The 24,759-nt window shown below is 42.2% G+C and overlaps 1 protein-coding gene across 3 annotated transcripts in view; it reads left to right on the forward strand.

The window, feature by feature from the left end:
- Positions 1-24,759, forward strand: part of LOC127956044 (uncharacterized) — a 114,906-nt gene that overhangs the window by 89,513 nt on the left and 634 nt on the right. Inside the window, exons 1-8 of one of the 3 annotated variants that reach the window (XM_052553811.1) lie at positions 8,653-8,962; positions 20,407-20,730; positions 20,829-21,137; positions 23,815-23,853; positions 23,956-24,036; positions 24,300-24,328; positions 24,424-24,498; positions 24,619-24,687. In XM_052553811.1, coding sequence (XP_052409771.1) covers positions 8,902-8,962; positions 20,407-20,730; positions 20,829-21,137; positions 23,815-23,853; positions 23,956-24,036; positions 24,300-24,328; positions 24,424-24,498; positions 24,619-24,687 — 987 coding nt within the window. In that variant the 5' untranslated portion in view covers positions 8,653-8,901. Of the gene's footprint in view, positions 1-8,652; positions 8,963-20,406; positions 20,731-20,828; positions 21,138-23,814; positions 23,854-23,955; positions 24,037-24,299; positions 24,329-24,423; positions 24,499-24,618; positions 24,688-24,759 lie in introns of those variants that run through there. The other 2 variants (XM_052553819.1, XM_052553802.1) reach the window with 2 other exon arrangements.

A 24,759-nucleotide genomic window follows, 5' to 3' on the forward strand; every position in this document is an offset into this window, starting at 1 on the left:
CATTAACTTTCAGCAAGGAGCACGCTATGTCCGAACACCAGTTCAGTCGGACTGAACCCCAAAGACTCACACACCTTCATCCCAGTATCTTTCTGTATCATAGCAGAATTTCTTTAGCGTGGATTTAAGCATCTGATGCCAACGCTCAATTGCACCTTGTGATTCAGGGTGATAAGCACTCGACACAGAATGTGAAATTCCCAGCGCTTTCAACGTCTGACGGAAAATTTTAGATAGGAAATTGTTACCTTGTTACCAGTTTGTACAACCTTTGGCAATCCAAAAGTAGTAAAGAATTTAATCAGATTTCGTGATGGCATTAGCGGTGATGTTACCTAATGGCACAGCCTCAGGAAAACGGGTGGACACGCACATCATAGTTAACAAAAATGTATTCCCTGTGTAATGTTTGATCAGGCTCCAGTCCAACAGAGGGAGCCTTCACCTGAATATTGAACTCTGCCATTTCCTGTTCCTGCCACATCATTTCATGTCTTGTCATTTCCTGTCACCCTGTATATAAGTCAATTGTTTGCACTGCCATTTTGCGAAGTATTGCCAGTTCACTGCCTTACTAAGCGTTCTTTCATTGTTCCATTGTTGATACTTGTTATGATCTTTGCTTTTGCTCTTTTGACTCACGTTTTTGGATTATTGTTTGGATTTTATGCTCAGATCCTATAATAAAGATCCGCTTATGGAATCCACTCAGCCTAAATCCTCCTTACAGAATACTTCGCCTGGTGTGGATCCAGCGGAAGTCTCTCAACTCCTTTCTACCATCGAGTATCAAAAGGATCTGCTGAATGGTTTTCAACACCAGTTGTTGACGCTACAAGCCACCAATGAGCATTTGACACAGTACATTCGGTCTCTCCCTGCCCCACGACCTGACCCGGTAAGATTAGCATTACCTGATAAGTTTGATGGCTCTCCTGACAACTGTACTGGTTTCCTACGACAATGTTCTATCTATTTCTCTAACCAACCTGAAACTTATCATTTAGACCATACAAAGTGTTCATTTATCATGACCTTGCTTACCGGGAAAGCATTAGAGTGGGCTACTGCTGTTTGGGATCATGATACACATATCCAGCAGTCTTATAGTTATTTCACTCAATTAATTTGTGATGTCTTCCAATATCCTGCTGGGGGCATGGATGCAGCAACTCAACTAACTCAGTTACGCCAAGACAACAGACCAGCTTCTGACTATGCTATCCAGTTTCGCACTCTCGCAGCACAAAGTGGGTTTAATGATGTTGCTTTGAAGCACATCTTTCGTTCAAGTCTGTCTGCTAAATTACAAGCGGAATTACTATGTAAAGATGACTCCCTCGACTTCTCCCAGTTTGTTACCCTCGCTATCAAGATTGACAATCTTTTACGAACTCAACCAAGTCCCAAGTCTAACTTCGCTTATGTGCCTACTATTACTGCGCAAACACCATGTCAGTCTGTTCCTTCTGAAGCCATGCAAATTGGACGAACTTACTTACCATCTGATGAACGGAGAAGAAGATTACTCAATCAACTCTGTTTCTACTGTGGTGAATCAGGACATCGCTGTTCCAATTGTTCTGTTAAACCTGCTGCAAACCCCTATTCAAGTTATCGAGTGAATCACATGTTCAATACTTTACAAATCAGTTTATGCTTGTCACTTCCCATCATTTTGTCAGTTGTTAATGAAAACCATCATTTTTCAGCGTTAATAGATTCTGGAGCTGCTGCAAATGTGATCCATCAAGATTTATTTAAGCAGTTGAACATTCCTACAATCAAATGTGAGCCACCTATTGCTGTTACTGCCGTTGATGATGGTCCTGTCGGTAAAGGTCATATCACTCATCAAACACTTCCCATAAAACTTAGAGTTGGCCTGTTTAAAATGGAAGAAATCACTCTATTTGTTATATCATCACCACGAAACCCAGTTATTCTAGGATATCCTTGGTTGTCTACGCACGAACCACAGTTTTCCTGGAGGGAGAAGGAGTTGGTCAGTTGGTCACCTCATTGTCACTCTCACTGTCTAGAGCTGTCCACAAAGCTTCCAGTCTGCATGACTCATCTAGCCAAGAATCCAACTTCACCACCCACTAAGGTCCCTACTGAGTATGCTGACTTAGCCGAGGGTTTAGCCACCAAGTTGCCACCTCATCGCCCCTGGGACTGTGCCATTGACCTCCTTCCTAACACCTCTCCACCTAAGAGTCGTGTTTATCCGCTGTCTATTCCTGAAACCAAGGCCATGGAAGAATACATTGAAGAGGCCTTATCTTATGGGTTTATTAGGCCATCCACCTCTCCCGCAGCATCTGGGTTCTTTTTTGTTGACAAGAAAGATGGTGGTTTAAGACCTTGTATTGACTATCGAGCACTCAACGTTATCACTGTTAAGAATCGCCATCCTTTGCCTCTTATCCCTTCTTCTCTGGAGCAATTACGTGAGGCCAGCTATTTTACAAAATTGGATCTCAGATCTGCCTACAATCTCATCAGAATCTGTGAGGGTGATGAATGGAAGACGGCTTTTCTCACCAGCAGGGGGCACTACGAGTATTTGGTTATGCCATTTGGGTTGGCCAATGCACCTTCAATCTTCCAGTCCTTCGTTAATGAAGTTTTCAAGGATCTCTTGAATCAGTATGTGATTGTCTACATAGACGATATCTTGATCTACTCTGGCTCCATGGAGGATCATATCTCTCATGTAAGAACTGTGTTGTCACGCCTACTCCAGAATGGTCTTTTTGTCAAGGCGGAAAAGTGTGAGTTTCATGTTACATCAATTAAGTTCCTGGGATACAATATTAGCCATTCAGGAGTTGAGATGGATGACATCAAAGTAAAAGCAGTCACGGACTGGCCCACACCCAGCACTGTTAAGGAGTTACAACGATTTCTAGGATTTGCAAACTTCTATCGTATGTTCATCCTGGATTTCAGTACCAGAGCTGCACCTGTCACCTCACTACTTAAAGGAAAACCCAAGAAGTTAGTATGGACAGAGGCAGCTACTTCAGCATTCAATAAGCTCAAGTCCAGTTTCACCACAGCTCCCATTCTTAAGCATCCAGATCCTAAACTTCCCTTCATCGTCGAGGTTGATGCCTCCAACTGTGGAATCGGTGCTATCCTCTCTCAGCGTCATGGAACACCTGGCAAGTTACACCCTTGTGCATTCTTCTCAAGAAAGTTAACTCCAGCCGAAAGAAATTACGATATTGGTAACAAGGAATTATTATCCATCAAGGCCGCTCTTGAAGAATGGAGACACTGGCTAGAAGGCGCCCTCCATCCCTTTCAGGTCATTACAGACCACAAGAACCTAGAGTATATCAAGAATGCCAAGCGTTTGAATCCTCGTCAGGCAAGATGGGCACTCTTTTTCACTCGATTCAATTTCGCAGTCACATACCGTCCAGGGAGCAAAAATAGTAAGGCAGATGCATTGTCACGTATCTATGACTGCCAATTCACAGATGAGACCAGAAACCATCTTACCACCATCCATCATCATCGCACCCATCCAGTGGGACATTATGGAAGAGATTCAACATGCACAACACGAAGAAACATCCCCTCCAGAGTGCCCATCTTGGAAAATCTATGTTCCAACCAGTCTGCGTAACAGAACCATTCAATGGGTTCACACATCCCCTGCTTCTGGACACCCTGGAATTAATCGCACCACGGCTTTGGTCAGAAATTATTTTTGGTGGCACACATTATCTGCAGATGTCAGTAAATATGTACGTGCTTGTCAGATCTGTGCTCAGTCACGAACACCTCGACAATTGCCTGCAGGACTTCTAGAACCGCTACCAATTCCCCAACGGCCCTGGTCACACCTGTCTATTGACTTTGTCACTGATCTGCCTAACTCTCAAGGATTCACCACCATTATGGTCTCCATTGACCGCTTCTCTAAGTCTTGTCGTATCATTCCATTGAAAGGAATACCCACTGCCATGGAAACTGCCCAAGTTTTGTTCAATCAAGTATTTAGGATTTACGGACTACCAGATGATATTGTGACTGATCGTGGGCCACAGTTCACATCCAGTGTTTGGAGAGCTTTTTGCAAACATTTAAACATCAACGTCAGTCTCACATCTGGCTATCATCCTCAAGCTAATGGTCAAGTAGAGCGTCTTAATCATGAGATTGGTAGATACTTGAGATCATACTGTAGCCATGAACAGGAGAAATGGAGCATATTCCTCCCATGGGCAGAGTATGCCCAAAATTCCCTCACTCACTCTTCAACTGGGCTTACCCCCTTCCAATGTGTTCTTGGATATCAGCTTCCTCTGTTTCCTTGGTCTGGGGAGCCATCTGAAGTGCCTGCTGTGGATGATTGGATTAGAAGAAGTGAACAGGTCTGGGACAATACTCATGTCCGTCTCCAGCGGGCTATTCGATCTCAAAAGATCCAAGCTGATCGACACAGACGTCCATATCCTGAGTATCAGCCAGGTCAAATGGTGTGGCTTTCCACTCGTGACCTACGCATGAAACTCCCGTGCAAGAAATTAAGTCCAAGGTACGTTGGTCCTTTTAAGATTATACGTCAAGTTAATCCTGTTACGTACCGTTTAGAGTTGCCTGCTAATTACCGCATCTCTCCGTCCTTTCATGTGTCCCTCCTGAAACCGGCCCACGGCCCATTGAGCCCCGAAACCACTGACGAAGAACCGCCTCCACCGCTTGAGATCGAGGGAGCTCCTGCCTACCTAGTCCGGGAGATCCTAGATTCTCGCAGGAGGAGGGGTCAGATGCAATATCCCATTGACTGGGAGGGATACGGCCCGGAGGAGAGATCGTGGGTATCAACTAAGGACATCTTGGATTCATCACTTATCAGAGACTTTCACCAAACTCACCCAGATCGTCCGGCACCCAGACCAAGGGGTCGTCCTAAAAGAACACCTAGAGGTGTTCCTAGGGGGAGGGAATCTGTAACGTTTGATAAGGCTCCAGTCCACCAGAGGGAGCCTTCACCTGAATATTGAACTCTGCCATTTCCTGTTCCTGCCACATCATTTCCTGTCTTGTCATTTCCTGTCACCCTGTATATAAGTCAATTGTTTGCACTGCCATTTTTGCAGTGCCATTCTTTCATTGTTCCATTGTTGATACTTGTTATGATCTTTGATTTTGCTCTTTTGACTCACGTTTTTGGATTACTGTTTTGGATTTGTCTGCCAGTGGATTGTTTTGCCTGTGTTTTGACCCAAGCCTGTGACCTGACCACGAGTTGTGAATATTGTTTGGATTTTATGCTCAGATCCTATAATAAAGACCCGCTTATGGAATCCACTCAGCCTAAATCCTCCTTACACCCTGACTTAGTCCTAGGCAAGGGACCAACACAATCCACAATAACATGCTCGAATGGTTCACCAACAGCCGGAATTGGATGCAGTGGGGCAGGAGGCACAGCCTGGTTTGGTTTACCAACAATTTGGCATGTCCCACAAGTTTTGAAATAATGTGCTACATTTGCCTTAATGCCTGGCCAGAAGAAATGCTTGAGCACACAATTGTAAGTTTTTGTGATTCCTAGATGACCCAACCACAAATGTTCATGCGCTAACCCCAACATGTACTGGCGCCATCCTGCCGGAACTACAACCTGATAAACAGTGTCACAACCCCCAGCCAGATCCTCTGCCCTCCCACCCCGAGGAACCCACTTACGTATCAACGCTCCATCCTCAATAAGAAAATGCTGCTGACTTGAACATCCACTAACATCATACTCAGCTGCAGCAAAACATTTTGCTAAGGTGAGATCACTCTTTTGTGCCTCGATAAGGACTTTGCGGGTTAACGGCAATATTTCCTTAGAGACAGTGACAGAGGGAGTAACACTTACATGACTCTTCTCGAGAATGTTCTCTGCTTCCCCACTAGAGGACAGCTGGTCCTCCCTAAACACAGAGGAGAAAAGTGAATCCGCGAGATCCACCCCTTGGGTCTTCTTACGAACCTGTGCCCTAGTCAATACACTGACTGAAAACAACTTAGGTTGCTTCTGAACCAACTCATCAGGTTCAGTTTCAGAGATAGGAGTATCCACCATCTCTAGGTCTGGATAAACTTTTTCGCCAGCAATGTCATTTCCCATGATAAACTCTACATCATCAACAGGAAAACAAGCCCGAACAGCAACAGGAAAGAAACTAGATGCTAACTTAGACTGCAGATGAATGGAATGTAAAGGAGCCGGCACAAAACTCATCCCTATCCCTCGAACTACAGTGCTCATGGCACAAGCAGACTGAGGAGTCAATGGTAGTACACTAGCCAGGATGAAGGAGCGTGAGCCACCTGTGTCTCTCAACACTGTGACCAGACACTGATCCTCAGGCTTCTCTGTGAGGGATACCAGTCCCTTGGAAATAAATTGCTTGAAACATTCATCAGGTTCTTTCAAAACAAGCTGACTACCACAGGTAGATACAGTTTTAATCAACCCAACTCATTTTGGAGATTTAGACACTGGAGACTGAGGCTTTTGTTTATACAGAACACAGTCTGCAATAAGATGATCGGATTTATTACAATAAAAACAACGTTTGTCGCCCTGTGCCCCTGAGCTAGTACGAATGCCCTGAGGGTTACTAGGCTTCTTTCCAGTATCATCATGAGAGAACGAGTACTGTCTGACGGACGTGTTCTTGTGTCAATGCGAGCTCATCAGCAAGCATAGCAGCCTGCTGCAGCGTGGTTACTTTCTGTTCGTTGAGATAAACAACAATCTTCTCAGACACAGTTCTTAAATGCTTCCAAAAGCATCAACTCGCGAACTGAAGAGAAATCACTTTACATGCAGCACATCATCTATCAAACAAAATCCCTTGTTCTCTAGCAAAATTAACGTATGTCTGGCCTACCCCCTTTTCTAAGAACCCTGAAACGTTGGCTATACGCCTCAGGCACTAACTCATACACCCCCAAAATAGCGCTCTTAACTTTTTCATAGGAGAGGCTGTCTTGCACAGACAACACTGAGCAAGCCTCCTGAGTCCTCCCTGACAGTTTACACTGTAACAGGATGACCCACACATCTTTTGGCCAATTCAGGGCAACAGCAATGTGATAAAATGCAACGAAATAGCTCTCAATGTTGGTTTCAAGGAAAACAGTGACCAGAGAAATATGTTTACTCACATCAAAGTTACTAGTAGTATTGGATCCTGATGACACCGTACTGTCCAACGCGGCTGGAAAATGCACTGACCGTAACTCCAACTCACGCATTCTTATGGCTGTTTCCGCCTCCAACTTCTTTAACTCCACCACCCTGGTCGACTCAAATTCTATCTTTTTAAGCTTGATCTCCCTCCTAAACTGATGCTCACGTTCATGCTCCTCCTCTCCAACTGGAGCTGAGCCAAACGAACCTTCAGCCATGTGTCTCCTCCAGAAATAGGAGAGGACTCCGCGGACAATGGATAATATTTCAGCAGAGTGAACTGCTTACCCTCATCACCCTTTACACCGAGCGGATCTGCCACATCAGGTGCCATGGCCACTTCCTTTACCACTGTACCAGATTGGCTTACTGCTGCCCCGACAGACAAATCTGATGAACCAAAGACACCATTCTGCACCAACCCATCAGTCACGGCTGCTCGCAACTCCGCTTTTACCAGGGAGCTAGACACAGAAAGACCATAATGTTTAACAATAGCAAACAAGTCAGTTTTCTTACATACTGTACATCCAGCTGCTCTAGTGTAGGGTTTGCTAAAAACTAACCAATAGTGCAACAAATGTAGACACACCCAAGAAAAAAGAAACAGATTGCATGGGTTACACAGAAACAGTCACACACCAGCTTTCACAAAGGGATAACCCACCCCCAGGACCTGCCTACCCAAAACTTAGCCTAATCTGTCTTCTGGGGCTAGCCAGGCTCGAGGCTACTTTAAAGGCAAACTTCGGCAGCCGGAGCCCCGAAAACCTAGCCCCGACAGGGATCTCGTCCCCACCCAGGACTCGCCACAAAAATAATAAAGGAAAAATAACAACCAAGTGCCTGAGGGAAAGACTGCAGAACAGCCTAGCTAGATGGATTTCACGTGGGCCAGATGTGGGCCATTAATTGGCCGAAACTGCTGGCTGTCTGGGTCACAACTAGATTCGATATTAAGCTCAAGCGATAGAATGTGGGCGTCTGGTTTGCGATACCTCCAGTTGTCCTACATGTGGCGCGACGCGACGCTGCGCTTCTCGTCTGGTGTGCCTTTACTGGTGGTGATTATGCCTTTTCTGTCTGTGGCATAATCAATATTACTATTCTTATTATGAGAACAATAATAGAAAGACATTGATTGTGAATACCTTTTCAGTAACAACCCAGTTTTATTACTTATACTTTAATTAATTTATTCATAGAATTTAGCAAGACACGGGAATCTGCTCAGAAAAAGAAGTGAAACTAACAGGAATGCGCAGAATAGGTTGTAGATCTGGTTCAGAGCAGATGTGTGTGAGTCAGATGAGTCAGTGTAGATAACAATATTCAGCCCTCACACTGAAGAACATGTTTCATCATCGCTGTTTCATGTTAGTGGTTATGGTTAGATTTACACTTTTCATAAGAAACACAGGAGGAACAGAGCTCAACACAACACTAACATCAGTCAGCGCTCAGCTCTTGGAGGAAAAGTTTGACCTGTTGAGGTGGAAACAGAACAACTAAACTGAGCTGATCTCAGTTCTCCATTACGACTGGCATACTGTTACTAGCAACTTTAGCAGAATTTCAACACTCATTTGGTCAGTTCAGAGGAAGTGAACAAACACAGGAAGAGCTGGGAGTGTTTAAAGAAAGAGTTGAGATCATATAATAAAGAGAAAGACTGAGAGAAAGAGAAAATGTCTGATGAGCGTCATCTGTGTCTGCTGGGACTGATCTTTCTCTCTTCACTTCTCACAGGTAAAGAAATCTGTGTTTTATCTTCAAGACACTCAGTGGAATCAGTCTGAGAAAGAGTTAATCTGAACATGATCAGTTTATTCTTGTGTTTCATACAGAACATACTGGATTATTCCTGAACAAACTAAAACTAGACAGTTTCACATTCAAATATCTGATGCTGAATTAAAATGTTTGTGATTTGAAAAGCTCTCTGGTTAAGAACAATAATTTATTCTGAGAGTGTGCTGTTTGAATGAATGAATGAATGAATGAATGAATGAACCCTTTGAAACCTTTATTGCCCCAAGGGGAATTTGTTTTGCACTCAAGGGAGCCACATTTAACATTAACACAGATAACATAAAGGATACAGTAAAAAGTAAAACAAAACAAACAACAACACAGCAATGGTGTTGACATACAATCATCAATCTAATCACTAAAATAAATCAGTAAATAATTGAACAAATAATCAATAGTACGCATTTAAAAATGACTATGTGCCTTTGTCAGATCTGTTCAGTAACTGAATGCTCCTCGGCACAAATGATGTAATGGCACGTTTAGTTTTTGTTAGGGACATTCGAAATCTGCGTCCAGAGGGGAGGGGTGAAAACTCTGAAAAAAGTGGGTGGGATGGATCATCCAGTATCCTCAGAGCCAAATTGAGGGTATACTGATCTACGAGATTGGAGATAATTTTAACGTCAGATCCAGTAATTTTCCTGCCCATGTTAGTCACCTTTTCGAGCATATTCCTGTTCTGGACAGAAAGACCCTCCCCCCCAGCACTGGATGGCAAAAGTCACCACACTCTGAATAAAAGTTAAATAAAACAATGTCAAAGTTGTTGTATCAGCATTGAAACTGCATACGCAGTTTCCTTAAAAAATAAAACCGTTGCTGTGCTTTCGAGTATCTTGCTAATGTGTTAGCAGACCAGGTAAGTTTGTGATCAATAATAGTGCCCAGATACTTATACTCCTCCACAGTCTCAATAACTGTCCCTTGAATAGTAACAGGTTGCAGTGGAGGGGGCCTTTTCCTAAAATCTATCACCATTTCTTTTGTTTTTGAAATATTTAAAATTAATGAATTTTGACTGCACCATTCATGAAATTGGTCAACCTCAGTCCTGTAGTCCTGTTCATTATCTGTTAAAAAACCAACTAGGGCAGCATCATCTGCAAACTTAATCAGTGAACAGTTAGAATGGTGACTGACACAATCATTTGTATATAAAATAAATAACAATGGTGATAAAACACAACCTTGTGGCACTCCCGTGTTTGTCATGATGGTTCTAGACTGGCTGTGACCTGCCCTCACAAACTGTTGTCTACCTGTTAAATAGTCCTGAATCCACTTTACAAGATTAAGATTAACACCAGTGTTTGTCAGCTTCTCAATCAACATGTGTGACTGGATAGTATTAAAAGCTGAAGAGAAGTCTGCAAACAGGATGCGTACATGAGAGGCAGGTGTTTCAAGGTGTTTGTAAATTGAAGGTTTGAAGGTTTATTTGCACATATAACATTCGAAATACAACTTTACAAATCCATTGAAGAAAAAAAAGAAAACAAAATACTGTGCGGGAGAGAGTGAGAAGACCATAAGGTCTTATGAAACCACCTCCCCAAAATCTCATTAAATGAACGTAAAATTACATGATCAAGCAAGACAATAAAATCAGTACATCAAACATTTTAATAAACAAATTACCAAGATAAACTTATTTATATGTTAACATTATTTTCAGCTCTCTTTTGAAAGAATTTAGAGTGGTTTTAGTCTTTAAAGCAGGGTCTAAATGATTCCAGAGGGAAGGCCCTCTGTATTTCAGTGTAGATTGGTTGGCTGTAGTTCTGGAAAAAGGAAGATAAAAATATTTGCAGCACCTTGTGGAGTAAGCATGAACATCCGAAGAATACATGAAAAAGTTATTAAAAACTCTGGGCATAATATTTGTCATATACACATACTTGTACATAAAGGTATTTATGCAATAGATGTTAACATTGAATATTGTCAAAATGTTATATTTTATGAAAAGCGGAGCAGATGATGACAATCTATTTGAATTACTCATAATTCTTAAGAATTTCTTTTGTATTAATAAAATCTTATTTAGATATGTTTGGCATGTTGCACCCCAAACAATATTACAGTACAAAATTTGGGGATAGATCAAGCTGTAATATAATGTTTTCATACATGAAATATCAATTAAAGAACAAACTCTATACAGGTTAGTTTATGATCGACAATGACACCTAAAAATTTTATTTGGTTCACTTGGCCAATTTTTAAACCATCAATTGATACCTCTATTTCCTGACAATCTCCTTTTTTTTTGTGCTAAAAATCATAAAGTTAGTTTTTTGTATATTAAGAGAGAGTTGATTAATTTTAAACCATTTAGAAATATTTTGTAATTCTTCATTTACTACTCTTATCAATGTGTCAATGTTAGAATGAGATAAAAGAAGACATGTATCATCTGCAAACATGAGTGACATAACATTTTTACAAACAACTCTTAAATCATTGATATAAATTAGAAATAATAGAGGTCCCAAAATGGACCCCTGCGGTACCCCACATAAAAGTTTTCCCCTACTTGAGCTCAGATTGTTGAAATAAACAAATTGCTCTCTCTCTTCCAAATATTTTTGTACTCAAGTTAAGGCTATATGTTTAATGCCTGTGACGGTAGTTATGGAGGACAGGAGACAAATGCAAGTACAAGGAAGTTTATTGATAGTATGATGATGATGGAAGGCCGGAGAGTGACGCAGGAACCACGATGGCAGCACAGACTGGTGAGTTGAGACGTAGAGTGCGCTGACGACGATGACAGTGGTGATAATCCAATGGTGGTGAGTGTATTCCGAGCGTGAAGACAGGATCCGACAGAACGGCGACAAAGTGAGGCAGGAACAACACGAACACGACATCAAACACCAGGATCTACAAACAACGATCAGACAAACAGGAGACGAAAGACAGGGCGTTATATAGTCTGATAGAACGAGCCGCACCTGCCGCTGATCAGACGATCAGCGGCCACACCCACAGGAAACAATCAACATGACGTAACATGACTACAGCTGGAGACGGTGCATTCACGAACCGTGACAGTACCCCTCCTCCTAAGGACGCCTCCTGGCGTCCCCAGCCTCTCTTACCTGTCGATTGTAATCATCGATAAGGGAATGATCCAGGATGTCCCTAGCAGGTACCCAACTTCTCTCCTCCTGACCATAACCCTCCCAGTCCACCAAGTACTGAAATCCACGTCCCCTCCTTCTAGAGTCCAGAATACGATTAACCAAATAAGTGGTCTCCCCATCTACGAGACGCGGCGGGGGAGGAACCGGGGTAGGCGGATTAATGGGAGAATGAAATACGGGCTTGATTTTGGATACATGAAAGGCGGGGTGAATTCTCCTGTACGTCGGACGGAGTTTGAGGCGGACTGTCACCGGACTAATGATCTTGGTGACAGTAAACGGGCCGATAAATTTGGGAGCCAGTTTATTAGAAACGGAACGGAGAGGAATGTTCTTAGTAGAAAGCCACACCTTTTGACCCACGACGTATACGGGAGGCCTAGACCGGTGGCGATCGGCATTGGCCTTGGTGCGCGCCCCCACTTGGAGTAGAGTCTCGCGGGCTCTGGTCCAAGTGCGGTGGCACCTCTGGACGAAGGCATGAACGGAGGGGACCGCAACCTCGGATTCCATACTGGGAAAAATAGGTGGCTGGTACCCTACACTACACTCAAAAGGCCCGTAGCAGATACTGGTAAGGTATTGTGGGCGTACTCCACCATAGACAATTGTTGGCTCCAGGAGGAAGGATTCTTGGAGACCAAACATCGCAACACCCTTTCCAAATCTTGGTTGGCTCTTTCGGTTTGGCCATTGCTCTGGGGGTGAAACCCTGAGGACAGACTTACCGTCGCTCCCAGTAATTTACAGAATTTTCGCCAAAATTTAGACACAAATTGGGGTCCCCTGTCAGAAACCACGTCTATCGGGAGGCCATGTAAACGAAAGACGTGGTCTATGACGGTCAACGCTGTCTGCTTGGCTGAGGGCAACTTGGCCAAGGGAATAAAATGGGCGGCCTTCGAGAACCGGTCCACCACGGTTAAAACAACCGTGTTGCCCTGGGAGGGCGGTAATAAAATCTAGTGTGATATGGAACCAGGGTCTCGAAGGTACCGGCAGCGGTTGGAGTAACCCATCCGGGGGCCGATTGGAAGCCTTACCAGTGGCACATACCGAGCAAGCCAAAACAAAATTGTGAATGTCGCGAGCCATAAGTGGCCACCAGAATCGTTGCTTGACTAAAAATCTAGTACGGTTAACCCCTGGATGGCAAGCCACATTAGAGCAATGACCCCACTGGATAACGTTGGACCTTAATCCCTCCGGCACAAATAAGCGGTTTGGTGGGCACCCGGGCGGAGGCGTTACCCCTTCTAAGGCCGTTCTGACCTTCGATTCGATCTCCCATGTGAGAGTGGAGACCACTAATGTCTCAGGAAAAATACACTCGGGAGTGGACGGGCGTTCGGAATGGTCAAAAATACGAGATAAATAATCGGGTTTGATATTTTTGGAACCCGGGCGGTACGAAATAGTAAAATCAAAACGTCCGAAAAAAAGTGCCCATCGAGCCTGCCTGGAGTTCAACCTTTGGGCGGTGCTAATGTACTCTAAATTCTTGTGGTCAGTCCATACTATAAAAGGAACCCCCGATCCTTCTAACCAGTGTTGCCATTCCTCCAATGCCATCTTGACTGCCAACAATTCTCTGTTACCAATATCGTAATTACTTTCTGCAGGAGATAAACGATAAGAAAAATACGCGCAAGGGTGGACCTTGTCGTCTGAGGGAGAACGCTGGGATAACACCGCTCCTACCCCCACCTCTGACGCATCGACCTCCACCACGAACTGACGTGTAGGATCAGGGGTAATCAGAATGGGAGCTGAAATGAAACGGCTCTTCAGTTTCGCAAACGCAGCTTCCGCTGTGTTTGACCACCTGAACGCAGTTCTGGCGGAGGTCAAGGCGGTCAGAGGCACGGCTAGTTGGCTGAAATTGCGAATGAAACGCCGGTAGAAGTTAGCGAACCCCAGAAACCTCTGTAGGGCCTTACGAGAATCTGGGCTTGGCCATTCTACCACAGCCTTAACCTTTTCGGGATCCATGCGTATTGCCTCAGTCGACACGATAAACCCCAAAAATGGAATGGACTGTGCATGAAACTCGCATTTCTCCGCCTTGACAAAAAGCCCATTCTCTAGCAACCTCTGAAGCACTCGTCGGACGTGCTGCACATGTTCCTGGAGAGAGGAGGAAAAAATAAATATGTCGTCCAGGTAGACATAAATGAACTGATCAATCATATCTCACAGCACGTCATTGACGAGTGCCTGGAAGACCCCTGGGGAGTTGGAGAGCCCGAAGGGCATGACCAAATATTCAAAGTGCCCTCTGGGGGTGTTAAACGTGGTCTTCCATTCATCCCCCTCCCTGATCCGAACCAAATGATACGCATTGCGTAAGTCCAGTTTTGTGAAAATAGACGCTCCCTGCAACCTCTCGAAGGCTGAAGACATCAACGGCAAAGGATAAGTATTCTTTACCGTGATGTTGTTCAGCTCTCGGTAATCAATACAAGGTCGCAGTGATCCGTCCTTCTTTCCCACAAAAAAGAACCCAGCCCCCGCAGGAGAAGAGGAAGGGCAGATAAATTTGGAAGCTAGAGAATCAGAAATATATTTCTCCATAGCCTCCCTCTCTGGGACAGAAAGTGAATAAAGTTTGCCCTTAGGCGGAGACTTACCTGACAATAACTCTATGGCACAGTCGTAAGGACGATGCAGAGGAAGAGAAGCAGCTTGAGACTTACTGAACACTTCCTTCAGGTGGAGGTACTCAGCGGGCACGTTAGATAAATCCACTGCCTCCTCCTGTAACACAGACACAGACACAGACGGACAAACAGACACTAAACAAGACTCATGACACTTTCGAGACCAAGAAAAAATGGAATTAGAGGACCAGTCTATTTTGGGGTTATGGAGAAGGAGCCAAGGGTGCCCGAGGACAATGGGTGCCAGGGGAGAGTCAAGGATGTGAAAAGAGATGGTTTCGGAGTGGTTGCCAGAGGTGATGAGTGTGATGTCCTCAGTACTGTGAGAGATAGTGGGGAGTTGCTGTCCAGTGAGGGCATGGACCGTGATGTGGTGCGGGAGGGGTTTGAGGGGAATGTGGAGCTTGTGTGCGAGATGACGGTCCATGAAGTTACCTTCTGCCCCAGAGTCCAGTAGTGCCTGACAGTGGTGTGTCTGTGCTGACCACCGCAGTCTTACCGGAAGAAGCGTAGATGATGGTGGTGATGAGGTCTTCTCGGCAGAGATCCCACCCGATAGTAGCCTCATGCGTACTACCGGGCTTGGCCTTTTACTGGACAGGTATGGGCTTGATGTCCGGCTCCCCCGCAGTACATGCAGAGGCCCAGGGATCTCCGCCTCTCCTTCTCCTCCCGGGAAAGCCGAGCTCGCTACCTGCATGGGCTCGTGATCGTAGGTGGGACTGACCACGTCTCCGCCGCTGAATCGCCTGTCCGCCGGGCCCCTGGATGGGGTGTTGAACAGCCCCCTCCTCTCCATCCGAGTGAGGCGGGCATCCACCCGTAACGCTAGCTCAATGAGTCCATTAAGAGAGGGGGGCAGATCCAGGGCGTAGATCTCCTTCTGGACGCGGTCAGCCAGCCCATGCAGGAACATGTCCCACTGCGCCTTCTCGTTCCACTGGCACTCCGCCGCCAGGGTCCTGAATTCAATCGAGAAGTCTGAGACGGATCTCTCCTGCTGGCGTAACGCCGCCAGCCTCCTGGCCGCCTCCCGTCCTGCGACGGCCCGATCAAAGACCCGCCTCATCTCCTCGGAGAGCGCCAGGAACGAGTCACAGCATGGGTCCTGGTTCTCCCACACCGCCGTCCCCCATAGTGCCGCCCTCCCAGAGAGTAACGTTAGGACAAACGCCACCTTCGCCCTCTCATTGGAGAATGTCCTGGGTTGCAGGGCAAAATGCATATCACATCGGGTTAGAAATGCTCTACAAAAGCTGGGCTCACCCGAGTATGCTTCCGGGATCGGAAGTCGCGGTTCCGGCTGGGAGGCGGTCACCGGTGGTATCGGGAGAGCGGGGGGTGTGGGTGGCGCAGTGGGTGCTCAAAGAAGATGGAACTGCTGGGTGAGTTTGGACACCTGCGTCACCAAGGCTTGGACCGCGCGACCAGTGTCGTTAAGAGTCCTCTCCTGGGAGTCCATCCTCCGAACACTGGCGCTGAGAAATTCCTCCAGAGATGAGGATTGAGTACTCGCTGCCTCCATGTTGGTCTGATCGTTCTGTGACGGTAGTTATGGAGGACAGGAGACAAATGCAAGTACAAGGAAGTTTATTGATAGTATGATGATGATGGAAGGCCGGAGAGTGACGCAGGAACCACGATGACAGCACAGACTGGTGAGTTGAGACGTAGAGTGCGCTGACGACGATGACAGTGGTGATAATCCAATGGTGGTGAGTGTATTCCGAGCGTGAAGACAGGATCCGACAGAACGGCGACAAAGTGAGGCAGGAACAACACGAACACGACATCAAACACCAGGATCTACAAACAACGATCAGACAAACAGGAGACGAAAGACAGGGCGTTATATAGTCTGATAGAACGAGCCGCACCTGCCGCTGATCAGACGATCAGCGGCCACACCCACAGGAAACAATCAACATGACGTAACATGACTACAGCTGGAGACGGTGCATTCACGAACCGTGACAATGCCATAATTCTCTAATTTTGCTAAAAGAATATTATGATTTACTGTGTCAAATGCTTTTGACAAGTCTAGAAATATACCAATAGTATTATTTTTCTCATGCAGATTTTTTTGTGATTTTGTCGACAAACTGTAAAAGAGCCATTTCTGTAGACATGTTCTCTCTGAAGCCATACTGGTGATCATATAAGATCAAATTTTCTGTCAAGTGTTTTAATAACCTTTTATAAACTAGTTTTTCAAGTATTTTAGAAAAAAAAGGTAACACAGGTAACAAATAGGTCGATAATTGTTAAATAAATGTGAATTCCCAGACTTAAACAAGGGAATTACTTTAGCTAATTTGAGATCTCTTGGTACAACGCCTGTTTTAAGTGACAAAGAGAGAACATATGTTACAGGCTCAATAATAGAGGAAGCTACTTTCTTTATGAGACTAGCACAAATTTCATCAAGTCCTGGAGCGGTGTCCTTCATCTTTAGTATGATTTCAAGCACTTCATTTGGAGTTGGAGGATCAAATTCATTAAAGCAAGGATGAGGCAAATCAAAAAATTGTGAAGTATATTTTCCTGTATTCACAATGTTTTTTGCCAGTGAAGGACCAACATTCACAAAGAAATCATTGAAACCGTTTGCTATATCGATGGGGTTTTGATAATTCTTGATACCATCGGATAACTGAACTGGAATTACTCTATTTGTTTTTTATTTATTTAATAATACATTTATAACATTCCAAGTTTTTTTTTTTATATTTTCACATGAATTTCCCAACTTTTCAGAAAAATATTTTTTCTTGGCAGCTTTTAGAATTTTGCTAAATTTGTTTTTATATTTTTTATAATATGCAATATTTAACGGTGTGGGGCTAGTGAGAGATTTTTTATATAACTTATTTTTAGTAATGGAAGATTTTCTTAATGCAGGTGTAAACCATGGCTTATAAATATTCCTGTTTTTACTTCTGCTTTGTACCACTGGAAAACATTTTTTAAACAAAGATGAAAATATATTCATAAATGTCTGATAAGCTGTTTCGGCATCCTGATGTCGGAAGACCTGATTCCATGATATCTCAGCCAGTGACCTTTTAAAAGACTCAACAGATTTAGAAGTAAGTCTACGATGTTTCATACTATAGGTTAACTTTTTTTGCTGAGAATTTGTAAAAAACTGAAATACAGGAAGATGGTCTGAAATATCAGTAAGCATTACACCTGATGTGATTGAATTTACAAAATGATTAGTTAGTATATTGTCAATTAAGGTTGCCGATGAACATGTTATCCTTGTTGGTTTATCAATAAGTGGATAGAAATAATAAGAATAAATTGTATTTAAGAACTCAATAGAGGAATTTGATTCATGTTTCAAAAGATCAATGTTGAAATCTCCAAGAAGAATGCAAGTCCTATTCTTAACACTTATAATCTCCAGCATAGAGGACAAAGCCTCATTAAAAATGTCAATATCATTATCAGATGGTCAATAAATGCAACCAATAATTACAGTTTGACCCCCAAAACACCCACAATTTGGAATTTCTATAAAAACTTCTGAAACTAAATTAGTTTCAGAAAAATTAATACTCAGATCTGTTCTTTCAAAGAATTCAAAATCGTCATGAATAAAAAGAGAAACTCCACCACCTTTTCTATTGGTTCTACAAAAATGTACTGCGTTATATTGAGGTAAGGAGTAAAATTGTCTGATGTCCTCATTCAGCCACGTTTCAGTCAGAGCAAGCACAGAAAACTGATGTTCTAAGGTTGATAGAAACTGTATGAGTAAGTCAAAATTCTTAGGTAGACTACGGATATTCAAATGAAAAGCGGGAAACATATCCTGATTATAATTTAATTTACTTTTGAACAGTGCATTAAATTCAACTTCATTATAATAATGACATGTATCTCTCAACCTTAAATTTAAACTATTTTTATCTGGGTCAACCAGGTCATTATATGACCTATCCTCATCAATATCATCTGGATTAAAGACCAAGTTACCTGCAGAGAAACTGTGTGAAAATGACATGAAGAGTTAAAAACCAAACAAAAGGCAACAGTTTAAATACCTTTACATGTAAGGCATTTTAACTGGATCGAGGAGGATGTACAATCAGTTGGTCATACTTTAGGAAGGCGATGTTCCCCTTTTTCCTCTCTTCTCTAAGTTTTGGAAGCAGTTCCTTTCGCTTCATGTGGACCTTATCAGAGTAATCCTCATTGATATAGATATTTGTGCCTTTTAAGGTCTTTGCTCTCTTCAGTATTTCTTGTTTGTCCTTGTACCGTAGAAGTTCAATCAGAATAGATCTTGGTCGTCCAGCAGAGTCATATTTCCCAATTCGAAGTCCTCTTTCAAATTCAATATGCTTTGGTTCTATTTTGAGATGCTCCAGAAAAAGTTTCTTTACTTTTGCTTCGGCTTCAATCCATGTTTCAGACTTTACATCAGGAACTCCATCGATCACAATGTTCTTTTTTCTTGATATGTTATCCATGTAATCCAGTTTACCCGTTAAGTTGTTTAAAGAAGCTTGGTATTCATCAAAACTTTCTGCAATGGCCTGATGGTTTTCTGCCATCTTGCTTGATTTAGCTTTTATCTCATCTACTTCAGCCTGAGAAAACTGGAGACTTATTTTTAGATCCTGAGTGTCTTTAATCACAATTTGGACATCTTTGAAAAGGTTGTCCATGCGAACACACATAGAGTCCACAATCACTTGAACACAGGATTTAAAACTCTTCTCTTGTTGATCAAGAAGTTCTTTAAAGTAAGTCTTTAGTTGTTCAAGCATCTCCTGGACCATGGGCAATGACACAGAGTCGTCCTCACCTCTTCTTGGCATTTTGATGTTTTCAGAGCCTGTGCTGAATTTTAGTAAATTCTTCTTCCTGTAAATACCCCGCCGGAAAGATGTCCTCAGGTAAATATATATATATGATATATTGTAGCGCACAGCACAATAGTTGTTCGTTATTCGTTTGATTTTCAGTGTAAAGTTGATTAACACAGCGCGCTTAGCATTAGCGGCTAATCTGACGACGCGCGGTTCCAACTTCCCCAACTTGCTCAAATACACAGATACACAAATTCCATTCAGAAGGGTTGTGACAGCATCTTCCACCCCCCTTTTCTCCCTATAAGCAAACTGTAACGTATCTATGTGATCTTTGGTTTGTATTTTGAGATGAATTAAAATGATCTGCTCAAAACACTTCATAGCAACAGAAGTGAGTGCTACTGGTCTAAAATCGTTCAGTCCAACTGGTTTGGGTTTCTTAGGAAGTGGTAAAATTTCTGCTGTTTTCCATATCTTTGGAACTTTATGTGTGTCAAGTGATTTCTGAAACAATACTCTGAACACTGGACTCAGTTGTTCTTTGCAGCTCTTTAGCTCTTCTTTCCTTGTCCTTATATGGGAGAAGATCCGCCCCACTTCCTCACAGCTTACCCTGTTTGCATTAAATAAAAAAAATAAAAAATACTGTGTGATCTGACTCTTCTGCTTTCTATGCTGGTATGTTTTATGTTTTAATTTATTAATATATAACATAATGATCAGATGTTCTTGTGTTTCAGGTATCAGTGGAGTGGATGATGTTCATGTGTTCATCAGTTCTGGTGAAGATGTCCGTCTGCCCTGTAATAATGCTCTTCAGGACTGTACATCAACTACATGGAACTATAACAGATTCAGGCATTCAACAACAGTTGAACTGATTGGTTTAGGGAGAAAGAAAGACACAGAGAGACATGAGAGACTGAGTCTGGGGTCTGACTGCTCTCTGAACATCAGGAACATCTCAACAGAAGATTCTGGATCTTACATCTGCCAACAATGGACTGGTGAGGGTAAAGAACAACAAGAACCTGATGCTCGTGTTTATCTGCATGTTCTTCATGGTAATTTTATGATTATGTGATCAGTTTAAAAGGGGTAAATTCTTAATCTCTCCTGATGATTGAAGAGTGTGTGATGTGTGTGTTATTCTGTGTTTCAGTCTCATCCTCACACACTGAGATCAGTGCAGGTCTCTCTGTGACTCTCTCCTGTCAGTTGTATTCATATCATCGAGGCTCTTGTGATGATTCAGACGATTCTGAGAGAATTGATCTGTTCTGGGTGAATCAGGCTGGTGTTAAACTGACGAGATCAGACTCCAGATATCAGATATCATCCTCATCAGATCCCTGTATCATCTCTCTGACTACAACACTCCTGAATGAAGATGACAACAGAGACTGGAGATGTAATGTTACTCACAGAGATCAAGTCAAGACCTCAGTCACATACACTGTCAAGAGTTCAGGTGAGAAAACATCTCATCAATCAGTTTTAGAGTCTCATAATGTCAGTATCATTAAGGACTGTTAGTATCACTGAAGCAGAACAAACCGAGGAACAAAAGCTTCTTTCAGTCTGACAGAAGAAACTCAGAGTACTGCTGCAAACTAATGAACTGCAGTCGAGTTTAACAGTCCAGAACCTGATGATGGGAGTAATGAACAAATTGAGACTTGACAGCAAAAAAATAAAAATAAAAATAAATAAATATAATAATAATAACATGTTATGATAAAAGCTAAATATTGTTGTCATAATCTACATCATAATCTACTTTTAGGAGCCGGAGACTAATTTTCCAAGAACCCTCATAATTATAACAGTGTTTCAGACTATAGTTAATGCGGTGGGAGAGTTTAACATAAAATGCTTGTTTTATTAGTTTAAACAGTCCTATTGTAATTACACTTATAATAGGTATACTGTAGTACCATTCATTGCAAACAACATTTATTTTCAAAGTCAAGTCAATAACAAACTGATTTAAAGCCAAATTGATCTGTTCTCACTGCGAGTCATTTCCATGAATGAATCGTTAGTCACAATGTAGTATCTTGTTGCTAAACTATTCTTTATTTTGTAAAGAAGGCTATGTGCTAATATCCACTTATAATGGCATCATTCACAAAAAGTCAGAACTGTGGCAGGGCAAAAACTTGTACATAATATCACATCTTATTCCTCATGATCTGTAAATTGTGAAGGTGACTCAGTCCTCCAGTCCCAATATAGTTTTTTCATAGTGACTCTTAATGTTATAATGCATATAGATTCAAAGGTTGGACACTTAGGAGACTGAAGCCAGTCTCATCTTGACCTGCTTGATTTGTGAGTTTGGTCACAGTCTTGTATTTATTCCTCAGGATCTCCAGGACAGAGTCTGGAAAACCCTGTTTCAGATTTAGCCTTATCTGTGAAAAATATCACAATCACATTAAACTAGCTTATACATTAAAAAATTATCATACTAGACTCATATGGATTATTGTGAGATTGTGAAATACTTGACAGTACAGGTTTGGTCAGAATAACCCTTTCTCCTTCCCTATTCTGCTTCCTTTGTGAAACAGCTCACAGTAAAGTTTTGGTCTGTTAACCCTTTACTGGCAAAAAGAAAGAATGAAAGAGTGAAAGAGACAGAGAGAAAGAGAGAAAGATAAAGAGAAAAAGAGTGAAAGAGTGAAAGAGTGAAAGAGAGAAGAATGTTTGCAATGAAGCTTTTGTTGAAAGATAAAGAAGCCACAAAATATTTCATAATGCTTTATCTGTCAATGACGGTTCTCCTTATAAATATTAAAATAATAAATCAAATCCATATCATTACGCTTTTAAAGAGTAAGAAAAGGGTTAACAGATCAAAACTGTTCTGAGCAATCAGCATAGTCTGTATGAGTCTAGCATGACCCGACTAGATGACCATTGATTGTTATTCACTGGCTCAGCCTGTTTGTCATTTTTACACACGAAAAAGAGGAAAGAGCAACGAGAAAGACCGAAACACGAACAAATGTGATAGTGAAGGTTTTCACAAATCAGGCTACATCTAAAACAAGTGATTTGGTACTGTCTCAGACTCCATGTTTGCAGGAAATAGCTATTAACTGTGAAGAACGCCTGCTTTTCACATTCCTGACACGTGGATATACTGAAGGGTTTACAGATAAGACTGAGAACAAAATTCATAAATCAAGCAGGTCAAGATGACACTGGCTTCAGTCTCCTACGTGTGCAACTTTTGCAGCTATACGCATTATAAAATTAAGAGTCACTATGAAGAAACACAAATTATAAAGCGGATAGTTCTGGTCCTTGATTCTGATTGGTTGAGCCACGTTCAAAGCTGTTGTATGTTACAACACAAACATACACCTTTGTTTACTTCTGCGTGTTGCTCGGCAACCACTCTGTTACAACCACAACTGAGGAGCTACCACTGATCTATAATATATATATATATATATATATATATATATATATATATATATATATATATATATATATATATATATAGATCAGTGGGAGCTACATTGTTTGGGGGAAGAAAACTGTTTTTATTAAATTCATTACACTTTATTTGCTCTGTTTTATTTTTTTGAAACCTAGCTACGTATATGGAATAACCGTTTTATAAAAGCAATAAGCACCGTGAAGCCGTGGTTTATAGTGAATTTATTACAGCTAAGGGTGTTTACTGATCTTATCAACGACCCTTAGCTGTTATAAATTCACTGTAAACCACGGCTTCATGGGGCTTAAAGCTTTATTTTTAGAACAGAGGACCACGTCACCTGAGTTCAGAGATCATGAAAAATGTGATATTATTTACTAGTCTTCGACAGCATACTGCAGATTCATATCCAAGAGAAATCTGATTACCAAACCATAAACTTTGTTCTGAAACCCTCAGTGAAAACTGAAAAGCAGCGAAATACTGCTATAAAAACCTTGAAGTGTTTACTTTAGAGTGTTTACGTCTGGCTCATTTGTCATTATGTGCATCATATAAGTGACTAAGGGATGTAAATCAGCACATTTCAGAAGATTTTTTTTGGGTTGGGGGGGGGGGGTTATGGTTTAGGGGATTGCACTTTGAAGATCATTCTTTCATGTGATGCATCTGAACTAACATTCATATTTTACAGCTCGAGCTGATACAACGACAGAACCATCTCATACAAAAGGTAATGCATAAAACATTAATGAAATATGTCAGTCACTCATCGTCTTTATCTTGACTATAATAGAGATCATTCGTCCCGTCTCTGACTATGTCTCTTCTTCAGTCGCAGTGATTTCTGTGTCTGTCGCTGCGATCGCTGTTCTTCTGGCTGCTGTTCTCTGGCTGATCTGGAGAAAAAGAGCTGGTGACTCTGATTCTCTCATTTCTAACAATTAAAAACAGTTCAGACCTCACTTTAATGATCAGCAGACAAGAACATCAAGTTCAGATTGTGTGTTATTATAGAAACATGTGGATTCATTCATTCATTTTAATTCATTTGAATGTTTTAACAAAATATCACCTCTTGTGGAATCTGAACATTATTTTCACTGTTAACATGCAGTGTTTTGCATGTTTTCATTATAAATACTCACATTACATGAGGAGTGATGTTTTCTTTTTCAGATAGTGACAGAGGGACTGGTGAAGCGGTGGTGAGTTCAGTAATGCCAGTGATGTAGATCTGATTTCTGTCTTTAAAGCTCAATACAGTGTCATCCATGCACTTTTAACTGTTTGTTGTCTGAAGGTTAAAGATGAGAATGATGATAAAAAGACGTATGAGACGATCAACATGGACACTCCTGCTGCTGCGAGAGAGCATGTGAGTCAAATAAAGCATTAGACACTCAGTCCTCCTCTATACTGCGACTGACTGAACGCTTCAGTGTTATCTCATTTATTACAGTGACAGATGTGTCTGTTCTGTGTGTTAAATGTGTAGGAGCGGACAGATGATGTGACTTACTCTGAAGTCTCCTCTACCAGTAAAAAGCCTGTGAAATCACTCAAAGTGAGTAGATAGCAGCTCTTTCCCTGGTTCTTCATCACTGTCTGCTTCTCTCATCCATACGCTGCTGAGATG

The sequence above is a fragment of the Carassius gibelio genome, chromosome A3 (genome assembly GCF_023724105.1).
Source record: "Carassius gibelio isolate Cgi1373 ecotype wild population from Czech Republic chromosome A3, carGib1.2-hapl.c, whole genome shotgun sequence".
In the NCBI taxonomy this organism is placed as follows: Eukaryota; Metazoa; Chordata; class Actinopteri; order Cypriniformes; family Cyprinidae; genus Carassius; species Carassius gibelio.